General features: G+C 47.7%; 1 protein-coding gene across 1 annotated transcript in view; it reads left to right on the top strand.

The window, feature by feature from the left end:
• The window catches only part of LOC111980065 (probable E3 ubiquitin-protein ligase HERC1), a 106,615-nt gene that overhangs the window by 11,819 nt on the left and 81,833 nt on the right, over nt 1–12,963 (top strand). The window contains 18 exon segments of the mRNA XM_070449584.1: nt 1,050–1,145; nt 1,457–1,642; nt 2,083–2,238; nt 2,381–2,536; nt 3,633–3,662; nt 3,664–3,737; nt 4,694–4,830; nt 6,466–6,593; nt 6,867–7,011; nt 7,576–7,747; nt 8,147–8,260; nt 9,022–9,054; nt 10,395–10,560; nt 10,800–10,925; nt 11,338–11,571; nt 11,843–11,995; nt 12,308–12,319; nt 12,321–12,435. Of these exon segments, the coding sequence (XP_070305685.1) occupies nt 1,050–1,145; nt 1,457–1,642; nt 2,083–2,238; nt 2,381–2,536; nt 3,633–3,662; nt 3,664–3,737; nt 4,694–4,830; nt 6,466–6,593; nt 6,867–7,011; nt 7,576–7,747; nt 8,147–8,260; nt 9,022–9,054; nt 10,395–10,560; nt 10,800–10,925; nt 11,338–11,571; nt 11,843–11,995; nt 12,308–12,319; nt 12,321–12,435 (2,233 nt within the window).

The raw sequence follows: 12,963 nt of genomic DNA, 5'->3' as shown, positions 1-12,963 counted from the left end.
TTGATTGTCCCTTCCCAACAGACTGCTATGATTGTTATTTCTGTGGTATTGTTTTATTGTCTTCCCAACAGACTGCTATTGAGTTTTATTTCTGTGTATTGTTTTATGTCTTCCCAACAGACTGTTATTGAGATGTTATTTCGTGGTATTGTTTTTGTCTTCCAACAGCACTGGATTGAGAGATTATTTCAGTGGTATGTTTTATTGTCTTCCAACAGACTGGTATTGAGAGATTATTTCAGTGGTTATTGTTATGTATTTTCTATATTTGGCGAAGGCTATGAGAAGTGCAACTGAAGGATGTCAGTTTGTAACTGTTAATTCTTCTCTTTGTAGTAAAACAGACATGTACCCTTCTTTCCATTGTCCTTCGAGCAAATGGTGGCTCAATTGTCCTGAACAGTACACTCTAATGAGCTGTGTTATGTCCTTGAACCAGTACCCTCTAATGTCTGTTATTGTTCTGGAACAGTACCCTCTAATGTATCTGTAATGTCCTTGAACAGTACCCTCCTAATGTTCTGTTAGTGTCCTGGACATACCCTCTAATGTTCTGTTAGTGTCCTTGAACAGTACCCTCTAATTTCTGTTAGTGTCCTCTTGGACACAGTACCCTCTAATGTTCTGTTATGTCCTGAACAGTACCCTCTAATGTTCTGTTAGTGTCCTGAAACGAGTAACCCTCTAATGTCTGTTAGTGTCCTTGAACAGTACCCTCTAATGTTCTGTTAGTGTCCTTGAACAGTACCCTCTAATGTTCTGTCAGTGTCCTTGAACAGTACCCTCTAATGTTCTGTTATTGTCCTGGAACAGTACCCTCTAATATTCTGTTAGTGTCCTGAAACAGTACCCTCTAATGTTCTGTTATTGTCCTGGAACAGTACCCTCTAATATTCTGTTAGTGTCCTTGAACAGTACCCTCTAATGTTCTGTCAGTGTCCTGGAACAGTACCCTCTAATATTCTGTTAGTGTCCTTGAACAGTACCCTCTAATGTTCTGTTAGTGTCCTGGAACAGTACCCTCTAATGTTCTGTTTTTATTCCCTTAGGGTTTCCGTGGAGACTCTCTCAATTCTCAGGCCCTGAAGAAGGATGCAGATGGACTCTGCAGTCTCTCCCACGTTGCTCTCTGCCTGTTTGAAGAGGTTGGTTGGACTAAAGCAATTAGAAATATCTGTGTTTTCTAGGTCTGGATCTGAATGATGACTGACAGCGTAAAGCTATGGCAACACTGTATTCAATACAGTTCAGTGAACTTCATTCATCCCCCGAGGGCGTATTATTTCTGTCAGTTATACTGTAAGATACGGATCGAAAGACAAACATGCAGTAACACTTACTAAATATTTGACATCAAGCAAGACGGACTGTTTATCTGTGACTTCTGGTTTACGATTGACAGATTAGACACTGCAGCACTGTATGTAAATGTCCTTCCTTTCCCTTTCTCCATCAGATCTGTAACCTGGCATCCAACTGCTTGTGTTCGTGCAGCGCGGGCTCAGCCACCCCTGGTGGAGTGGAGAACGATGCTGTCATGGTGTATGTGTGGGGCAGCAACAGCTCTCACCAGCTGGCTGAGGGCACCTTGGAGAAGATCCTACAGCCCAAACTGGCACAGGGCTTCAGCGACGCTCAAATGGTACTCTACAACCCTGTCGAGCCTCTTTCACACTGTAGGGCCAAATAACATCAAGCCGAGCTGTACTGGGCTCGCCTGGCTATGAATTACTGGAACTTTGCTGGAAAGGACAATGTGAAAAATAAAATATTTGAGCCAGCACAGTACGGTTCAGGTGGGCTCTCTAGTGTGAATCGGGCGTCTGTCTGACATAGTGGACCGCGATCTGTTCTGTCAGCTCCGAGTTWTAGTATACACTTACCCCAAAGCGTATATTAAAAACACAGCTTCATCTGTCTCCTTGATCAGCTCACGGAAACAGGACAATAAGTTGATTACTTGCAGCTAAATGCATTTGAATGAATCAGAAATACTGTCGTAAATGTCATGTCCAGTTTGAGATGATTAGTTCTGTTGAATGACATGTTTTCTCTTTCCACTTCCTCTTTCCTCCGTTCTAGATTGAAGCGGGACAGTACTGCACGTTCTCTGTGTCCGCGGACGGCTCAGTGAAGGCTTGTGGGAAGGGCAGCTATGGCCGGCTGGGTCTGGGGGACTCCAACAACCAGTCCATGCCCAAGAAGCTGGCCCTGGAGCCCCCGAGGAACATGTGTAAGGTAAAAGACTCACCATAACGTTGGCCCTGTGCAGTAGATCACCTGTTGGGTGTCGACGAACTCCGGAGATTCAACATGTAGAATAGTTGGTAAATGTACAGAAGCTGATTTGAACTGTTTGTCGTTCTGTTTTGTGCTTTAGGTTTCCTCGTCCAAGGGCTCTGATGGCCACACCCTGGCTGTCACAGGGGAGGGAGAGGTCTTCAGTTGGGGCGACGGAGACTATGGGAAGTTGGGACATGGAAACAGTGCCACTCAGAAATACCCCAAGATAATACAAGGACCTCTGCTGGGCAAAGTAAGCCTGCAATGGAGACTAACCCGTGCTCATTGTGTTTTAGGATGGATGTAGTTTCGCCGGTACCAAGGACGTCCACAACGTAGTCTCGCGGTACAAGACGTCACAGCGTAGTCTCGCGTACAAGACGTCAACAGCGTAGTCTCGCGGTACAAGACGTCACAGCGTAGTCTCTCGCGTCGGTACAAGACGTCACGCGTAGTCTCGGGTACAAGACGTCACAGCGTAGTTCTCGGTACAAGACGTCACACACGTAGTCTCGCGGTACAAGACCTCACAGCGTAGTTCTCGTGACAAGAAGTCACAAGCTAGTATCTCGCGGTAACAGACGTCACAGCGTAGTCTCGGGTTACAACGTCAAGCGTACCGGTTGGTACAAGACGTCACAGCGTAGTCTCGCGGTACAAGACGTCACAACGTAGTCTCGCGGTACAAGACGTCACAGCGTAGTCTCGCGGTACAAGAAAGTCACAGCGTAGTCTCGCGGTACAAGACGTCACAAACGTAGTCTCGCGGTACAAGACGTCACAACGTAGTCTCGCGGTACAAGACGTCACAGCGTAGTCCTCGTACAAGACGTCACAGGGTAGTCTCGCGGTACAAGACGTCACAGCGTGTCTCCGCGGTACAAGACGTCACAGCGTAGTCTCGCGGTACAAGACGTCACAACGTAGTCTCGTGGTACAAGACGTCACAGCGTGTCTGCGCGGTACAAGACGTCACAACGTAGTCTCGCGGTACAAGACGTCACAGCGTAGTCTCGCGGTACAAGACGTCACAACGTAGTCTCGCTGGGTACAAGACGTCACAGCGTAGTTCGCGCCGGTTTAGCGGTCAAGGACGTTTGCCAGGTACAAAATCAAAAAATAAAAAACAAAAAAAAAAACAAAACAAAAAAAAAAAAAAAAACAACAAAAAAAACGATCGACGCCACAGCTGGTCTCATGGTACAAGACTCACAGCGTAGTTTCGTTTGAGAATCCGCTTGAATCAGTTCTGGAATCGAGGCTAGGATGAAAGCAGACATTTTTATTGAATACCAAAAAGAAAACCACTGCCCACCTGCCCATATGATTCGTCAATGTTCTACTTTCAGGTTGTGGTGTGTGTCTCTGCTGGCTACAGAACATAGTGCTGCTGTAACCAACGATGGAGAGTTGTACACCTGGGGAGAAGGTGACTTCGGCAGACTGGTGGTAGAGTTCCTGTTCTTTTCATTTCAAACATTGTATGGAATTGGACACTGCAAGCCAATTCAATAACGTCATCAGACAGAGCAACTTTCAGTGACTTCTAGATGTATTTGAAAACTGCTTTAGAAATTAAATGTATGATTATTATTATCAGACAAGTAAAAAGTGATGATGGACGATGACGATCTTTCTCTCTGTCTCCAGGCCACAGTGACGGCCACAGTGACGGCCACAGTCATGACAATCTTTCTCTCTGTCTCCAGGCCACGGTGACGGCCACAGTCATGCCATCTTTCTCTCTGTCTCCAGGCCACGGTGACGCCACAGTCATGACGATCTTTCTCTCTGTCTCCAGGCCACCGGTGACGGCCACAGTCATGACGATCTTTCTCTCTGTCTCCAGGCCACTGGTGACGGCCACAGTCATGACGACTTTCTCTCTGTCTCCAGGCCACGGTGACGGCCACAGTCATGACGATCTTTCTCTCTGTCTCCAGGCCACGGTGACGGCCACAGTCATGATGATCTTTCTCTCTCTCTCCAGGCCACAGTGACTGTCACAGTCATGACAAATCTTTCACTCTGTCTCCAGGCCACAGTGACGGCCACAGTGACGGCCACAGTCATGACGATCTTTCTCTCTGTCTCCAGGCCACAGGGACGGCCACAGTGACGGCCACAGTCATGACAATCTTTCTCTCTGTCTCCAAGCCACAGTGACGGCCACAGTCATGACGATCTTTCTCTCTGTCTCCAGGCCACAGTGACGGCCACAGTGACGCCACAGTCATGACAATCTTTCTCTCTGTCTCCAAGCCACAGTGACGGCCACAGTCATGACAATCTTCTCTCTGTCTCCCAAGCCACAGTGACGGCCACAGTCATGACGATCTTTCTCTGTCTCTTCCAGGCCACAGTGACAGCCACAGTCATGACGATCTTTCTCTGTCTCTCCAGGCCACAGTGACAGCCATATCGTAAACGTGCCTACGCTGGTGAAGGATATCAGTGGAGTGGGTCAGGCAGCCTGCGGTAGCTCTCACACCATGGCTGTGGCTCAGGACGGACGCATGGTGTGGTCTTTCGGAGGGGGAGATAACGGTATGATACATAGATGATAATGTCATTCTGAGTGGGAGATAACAGTATGACACAGAGATTATATCTTTTGGAGGGGGAGATAACAGTTTGATACAGAGATGATAATGTCCCGAGGGGGAGATAACAGTTTGATACAGAGATGATAATGTCCTGAGGGGGAGATAACGGTTTGATACAGAGATGATAATGGTTCTCTGAGGGGGAAATAACGGTTTGATACAGAGATGATAATGGTTCTCTGAGGGGGAGATAACGGTGTGATACAGAGGCGATAATGTCCTGAGGGGGAGATAGCGGTATGATACAGATATAATAATGGTTCTCTGAAGGGGAAATAACAGTTTGATACAGAGATGATAATGGTTCTCTTAGGGGAGATAACGGTTTGATTCAAATCCAATTTGATTAGTCACATGCACCGAATACAACAGGCGCAGACCTTATAGTGAAATGCTTACTTACGAGCCCCTAACCGACAGTGGAGTTTATAAAAATACGGATAAGAATAAGACATAAAAGTAACAACTAATTAAAGAGGATCYGTATAAAATAACAATATATACAGGGGGTTGCCGATACAGAGTCAATGTGCGGGGGCACCGGTTAGTTGAGGTAGTATATACATGTAGGTAGAGATAAAGTGACTATGCATAGAGTCTCATGGCTTGGGGGTAGAAGCTGTTTAGAAGCCTCTTGGACCTAGACAGGGCCTTCCTCTGACACCGCCTGGTATAGAGGTCCTGGATGGCGGTAAGCTTGGCCCCAGTGATGTACTGGGCCGTTCGCACTACCCTCTGTAGTGCCTTGCGGTCGGAGGCCGAGCAGTTGCCATACCAGCCAGTGATGCAACCAGTCAGGATGCTCTCAATGGTGCAGCTGTAGAACCTTTTGAGGATCTGAGGACCCATGCCAAATATTTTCWGTCTCCTGAGGGGGAATAGGTTTTGTCGTGCCCMCTTCACGACTGTCTTGGTGTGCTTYGAKCATGWTAGTTTGTTGGTGATGTGGACACCAAGGAACTTGAAGCTCTCAACCTGCTCCACTACAGCCCCGTCAATGAGAATGGGGACGTGCTCGGTCCTCTTTTTCCTGTAGTCCACAATCATCTCCTTTATCTTGATCACGTTGAGGGAGAGGTTGTTGTCCTTYCACCCCARGGCCAGGTCTSTGACCTCCTCCCTATAGGCTGCCTCGTTGTTGTCGGTGATCAGYCCTACCACTGCTGTGTCATCGGCAAACTTAATGATGGTGTTGGAGTTGAACCTGGCCGTGCAGTCATGAGTGAACAAGGAGTACAGGATGAGGATCAGCGTAGTGGGTGTGTTACCTACCCTTACCACCTGGGGGCGGCCCGTCAGTAWGTCAGAGACGATAATGTCCTTCGGYGGAGGAGATAAACGGTTGAGAAAGACATTAACGGAACACATTATTAAAATACTCKTATCATGCCTTCTCCCTTCCTCCATTTCACACCGTCTGTTTTACAGTAGCTATGGTCATGGTTAGTCTGGGCGCCAGTCTGGAATTGTCGTGCCAAACAACAATGGCAACGGAGTTGGCAAAWAGCACAAACTGATCTGGGACCAGGCTACCWCGTTGTTCAGGGTGACTGATTTTGCTGTATTTGTGTGGCAGGTAAACTGGGTCACGGGGACACAAACCGTGTGTACCGGCCCAAGGTGATCGAAGCACTGCATGGGTTCATCATCAGGAAGGTGTGTGCTGGGAGCCAGTCATCTCTGGCTCTGACCTCTGCTGGACAGGTATGGTACTGCTCAATCAACGCCCCTAGTTCATGTTTTAACTGCTCATCCTGCTACAGTATGTCAGCTTTAAACCAGCTAAATAAACACTGTGTTAGGTAAAATATGAACATACATTTGACATGAACACATTCGGTCTTATTTTCTCATGCAAAATCACAGCTAAAGGCCTCTCAGTCATTTTGTCTACTGTTCCTGAACCCTGATCTCATTGTTCCCTCTCAGTCATTTTGTCTACTGTTCCTGAACCCTGATCTCATTGTTCCCTCTCAGGTATTTGCGTGGGGCTGTGGTTCATGTTTGGGCTGCGGCTCCTCTGAAACCACGTCTCTGAGACCCAGGTTCATCGAAGAACTCAGTGTGACCAAGATTATTGATATTTCCTGTGGGGACAGCCACTGTCTGGCTCTGTCTCATGGTGAGAGACTAACAGATGGTCATGTTTGTAAAAAATTCTTCATGGGTCTACAATGATACCGTTCACTGACACCACTAAATCAGGTTCAGATTTAGCCTACCATCCATCCTTCTCGTCATACGGATCCTGTAAATACAGACTATAACACATTATAAACTTTATTATTAACTGGATGGTTCGAGCCCTGAATGCTGATTAGCTGACAGCRGTGGTATATCAGACCGTATACCACGGGTATGACAAATTACGTTGGTAACCAGTTTWTAATAGCAATAAGGCACCTCWGGGTTTGTGGTACATGGCCAATATACCACGGCTAATGGCTGTATCCAGGCACTCCGCGTTGCGTCGTGCTTAAGAACAGCCCTTAGCCGTGGTATATTGACTATATACCGCACCCCCTCGTGCCTTATTGCTTAATTATAACACATTGTAAAGCCTCCTAACAGAAAGTGTTTAGCAAAACGCATTACTTTTTCGGCTACTTGTATTAACATAAACTTGACTTGAAGACATTGAAAAATTGGACACATGCATATTCTTCTATTCCCTTCCTCCTGTCAGAAAATGAGGTGTACGCTTGGGGGAACAATGCCATGGGGCAGTGTGGCCAGGGGCACACCTCCACACCCGTCACCAAGCCGAAGAAAGTGATTGGTCTAGAAGGAGTGTCAATCCAGCAGATCACCGCTGGCACTTCCCACAGCCTGGCCTGGACCGCTGTCCCCACTGACAGGTATGGAGGAGGACCTCAGGGTCTTGTTCATTTGGAAAACAACCATTTATTGGACAAGTTTAAATGGTTACCTCCCTGTTTCAATGGGTTTTTTCTTCCAGTGGTGCCTCCTGAACACTACCCAGAAAGAGTAACCGTTTGAATTGAAAACAGTCAAGCTATAGATATATGTATTCAAAGCCACATCTATCCTTGTTTGATGGATGAAAAAAAAAAGAGATTTTCCGTCTGGGAGCTATTTGTCCTCTTGTCTCTGTGTTTTTCTGATCTCATCTTGCAGCTCGGGCATTGCATTATTCATTGATGTGTTTATAAAATGAGTTATTCCTGGACAGGCAGGTTGCTTGTTTCATTATTTATTTCCTTATTTAATTTTTTATTTTCTCCTGGGCTGGACAGGCAGTTGGTGGCATGGCATAGACCGTTCTGTGTGGACCTGGAGGAGAGCACTTTTACCTACCTACGCAGTTTCCTGGAGAGATACTGTGACGGGATAGGAGGAGAAATGCCCCTGCCCCCTTCCTCCAGAGTAATTACCATGCCCCCTTCCTCCTGTCCAAGGGATAAAAACTATGCCCCCTACACTCATCCCCTCCAAGAGTAAAACAACATGCCCCCCTGCGCACATCATCCCTCCAAGAGGTAAAACAACATGCCCTACCCTCTTCCCCTCCAAAGGTAAAACAACCATCCCCTACACTCATCCCTCCAAGAGGTAAACAGCATGCCCTACATCTCATCCTCAAGAGGTAAAACAACATGCCCTTCCCTCCAAGAGTAAAACAGCATGCCCCCTACACTCCTCCCTCCAAAGAGGATTAAAACAACATATGCCCCTTCCCCTCCAAGAGGTAAAACAACATGCCCCTGCTCTCCCCTCCAAGGAGGTAAAACAACATGCCCCTACACTCATCCCTCCAAGAGAGGGGGGACGCGGGGTAGAAACAAGCAAATGAGCAAAGGGGGTACACTCCTTCCCTTCCAGAGGTAAACAACATGCCCTCTACACTCATCCCCTCCAAGAGGTAAAAACAAATGCCCCTAACTCTCCTTCCAGATGATCCCTAAACCTCAGAGGTAAAACAACATGCCCCCTATACCTTCGCAAGAGTAAAACAACATGCTCTACTCTCTCTCCAAGAGTAAAACACATGCCCCCTTCCCTCCAAGAGAAAACAACATGCCCTCGTGAGGGCACCTCCTCCCAAGAGTAAATACAACATGCGCCTCTTCCTCTCCACAGAGGTAAAACAACATGCCCCTTTCCCTCCCAGAGGGAAACAACATGCCCCCTTCCCCTCCAAGAGGTAAAACAACATGCCCTCTCTCACCTCCAAGAGTAACAACATGCAGTATCAAGGTAAGACAACATCCCCCTCCCATACACGTCTCCCTCCCAAGAGGTAAAACCACATGCCCCCCTCAAGAACACATCCTTACACTCTCCCCAAGCAGGTAAAACAAACATGCCCCTTCCTCCCTCAAGAAGGGTACAAATCCCCCCCAAGAGCAACAAATGCCCCCTCTCCTCTCAGATGTAAAACCAAAATGCCCCTTCCCCTCCAAGAGTAAAACAACATGCCTACCTCTCTAGAGCATCTCCACTCCCCTCCAAAGGTAAAACAACATGCCCCTTCCCCTTCAAGATGTAAAACAAACATGCCCCCTCCTCCTCAAGGCTAAAACATGGCCCTTCCCTCCAAGAGCGTAAAACAACATGCCCCTTCCCGCTCCAAGAGGTAAACAACATGCCCCTTTCCCCTCCAAGGAGGTAAAACAACATGCGCCTGTCACTCCTCCAAGAGGTAAAAAAAATGCCCCTTTCCCTCCAAGAGGTCAAACAACATGCCCCTCACTCTCTCAAGAGGTAAACAACATGCCCTCCTTCATCCTCCAAGAGGTAAAAAAGCATGTGCCCTTCCTCTCCAAGAGGGATAAACAACATGCCCCTGCACTCTCCCTCCAAGAGTGTAAAACACATGCCGCTCTACACATCAATCCCTCCAAGAGGTAAACCACATGCCCATACACTCATCCCCTCCAAGAGGTAAAACAACATGCCCCCTACACTTTCTCCAAGAGGTACAACATGCTCCCTTCACTCATCCCTCCAAGAGGTAAAACAACATATCCCTTTCCCCTCCAAGAGGTAAAACATGCCCCCTGTTGGTAAGAGCGTGACTCTAGTAAGACCAAGGTCATGGGTTCAATTCCTGCAGTGGCCAACAAACCTATTTGTGTATGTCAAAACAGAATAAGCATTTACACCTTGTTGTACTGTAATCACTTTAGAGATAACAGGGCCAATGATCTTATCAACACAACATTAGCACAAATGCCTCTCTTGAGAAGAGTGATCATTTGATATGGTTATGAACGCTCCCTCTGTCTCTTCCTCGCTCCCTCCCTCTATTCAAGGGAAAACTTGGCACAAGTCTAGAGGCATGTAGTGAAGCTGGAGGACATATGGCCTCATCTGAAGGACAGACTCTCACTATCCCTTTCTCTCGCTCTCTCTCCCCCTCCCTCTGCCTCTCTCTCCTCTCTCTGTCCCCCTCCCTCTGCCTTTCTCTCTCCCTCTCTCTCTCCCCCTCCCTCTGCCTCTCTCTTCTCTTTCTATCTTTCTCTCTCTCTGTCTATCTCTCAGGGAGCACCACCAGTTTGTCTTGCTATGTATGAAGCTGCTGTCCATCCACCTCTCTCTAGCCCATGCTGGGGGCACAGGGGCCACAGTACTAGGGGCCCAAGGGAGGCCCCTCCGAAACCTGCTCTTCAGGCTCATAGACTCCAGTGTACCTGAATCCATACAACAGGTACACCAGACACGATCAATGTCACCATATCAAGCATATCTTAATAAAGACACCMTAGCTAGATTTGTGAAAGAAGTAACTAAAATGGTGGTAATTATTCTAAGCTTTTCAATAGACTCATTAGAACTACTAATGCAATTGTTTGCAGGCATTCAGGGTCTACTATTTTCTGTTGTATATATGAGGTCCCCAGCCAGTGCTGAACTATCACTAAGGTGTGTGTTGTGTGTGTTCCCCAGGCGGTGATGAACACTCTGTCCATCGGAGCATCTCTGCTGTTGCCCCCCCTCAGGGAGAGAACTGAACTGCTCCACTCACTGCTACCTCAGGGCCCAGAGAGCTGGGAGAGCCTCTCTAAAGGACAGGTAACTAAACACACCTAGCATAGCCTACTGCTACCTCAGGGCCCAGAGAGCTGGGAAAGGCTCTCTAAAGGACAGGTAACTAAACACACCTAGCATAGCCTACTGCTACCTCAGGGCCCAGAGAGCTGGGAAAGCCTCTCTAAAGGACAGGTAACTAAACACACCTAGCCTAGCCTACTGCTACCTCAGGGCCCAGAGAGCCTTTCTAAAGAACAGGTAACTAAACACACCTAGCCTAGCCTACTGCTACCTCAGGGCCCAGAGAGCTGGGAGAGCCTCTCTAAAGGACAGGTAACTAAACACACCTAGCCTAGCCTACTGCTACCTCAGGGCCCAGAGAGCCTCTCTAAAGAACAGGTAACTAAACACACCTAGCCTAGCCGTTCATGTCCTATCTCCCTCTCCCCCCTAGCGTTTGCAGTTGGACATGGTTCTGAACAGCCTCCAGGAGCAGTCCCATGTGGCCTCTCTGCTGGGATACTCCTCTCCTGGTGAGCTGACTGCTGGGGCTGGCCCCCTGGGGCCACCCTTGGCCCTGACCTCCAGCCCAGACCGGCCCAGCCCCAGCCCAGAGGCCCTCCACGACCATCTCCACCTGGCTGAGATGCTGCTCAAGACCCTGTTGCTCAGCATTGGATTCTACACGGTACGACTGGCAGTGGGGGGGATGTGTACTGCATTAACACATGTATTTGTGTGGAATAGATTAGAAACGTTGGTTGTGACATCTATTCAATTGTTTGTGGACCATCACAAGTATGCTGTAGTTTTTCCCTTTTGTATGAATGTTTATTTTCTCCATACACCTAGAAACATGATATGTGTTCATTAAAAACATCATGTCTCCAGCTTCTCATCGTTACATGTGTCAGCAAAAGTCTATTTGGGGGTTGTAACTGGAGCTGGGTGCCCTGCAGGAGCGGGCGTTTGGTGAGCTGGAGAAGAACAGTGACAAGCAGCAGTCCAGCCGGTCCCAGAGACAGACAGACCCTCCCTCTCACTTCCACCACCTCCTGTCAGCCCTGCACAAACACCTGCTGGCCCATTGTTACAGCCATTCCAGCACAGAGGTACTGGTCCATTGTTACACAGCCAGACCAACACAGAGGTACGCGTTCCATTGTTACAGCCAGTTCCAACACAGAGCGTACTGGTCCATTTTACAGCCAATCCAACACAGGTACTGGTCCATTGTTGTATGGTCGATTTTTACCTACATGGTTAATTTTCTTAGTGTGACATTCTACAGATTTAGCGTGAGATACGTTTCTGGAGCCATCTTGAAAAGTGGCATAATTATGTAATGTATTATTGAATTATAAAAGAGTATGTGAGGTGCTGTGAGGCGCTCCATCCTTATTTCCGCCTGTCCTACCCTTCAGGATGACAGCAGTTGTGACGTTGCTCCACAAACACCTATGTCTGCTGTTACCCTACACTGCCGAGACTTCGAGGTCCACCTCTTACTGGAGGAGCTCCCTGGACCAGCACGTCATCCACAAGCTACACAGTAAGATAACCATGCTTTATCCTGCAATGTCTTATGCACAAATGCTGTCACCGATATAGCCTACATAACACTGTATAGATCTGCACGTAGAACAGAAGCAGGTATCCAGAAGCACACGTAAGAGATGATGCCTTATACCTCGCGTTTAATCACAGATCAGTCACCATTATGCTATGTGTGTACCAGAAAATGCTGGAAGAAGATTCCGGAACGCAACGAATTGCCTTCCATGCTGACACTTTCAGAGCAAGTTCCTTAATCCAGACACTAGCGCCAACAGTTTGAGAATATTATACACATCACATAACACTCTTCCTTTATTTGGATATAATCGACACCGTGCGGTGTCCGTGTCACTCAATCAGAGCACTGTAACTCCTCCAGTGAGGAAGACTCAGAGCTGACTGACTCAGTGTGGTTTAATGATGTTGCTGTGAACAGCCAGATGTTACTGTAGGCTCTGCTCCACTCATTACCAAATCACATTTTATTGGTCACATACACTATGATTAGCAGATGGTGTTGTCG

The sequence above is a fragment of the Salvelinus sp. IW2-2015 genome, linkage group LG20 (genome assembly GCF_002910315.2).
Source record: "Salvelinus sp. IW2-2015 linkage group LG20, ASM291031v2, whole genome shotgun sequence".
NCBI classification, from domain to species: Eukaryota; Metazoa; Chordata; class Actinopteri; order Salmoniformes; family Salmonidae; genus Salvelinus; species Salvelinus sp. IW2-2015.
Note: the sequence above shows the minus strand (reverse complement) of the source record. Positions and strands in the feature narration are given on the sequence as shown.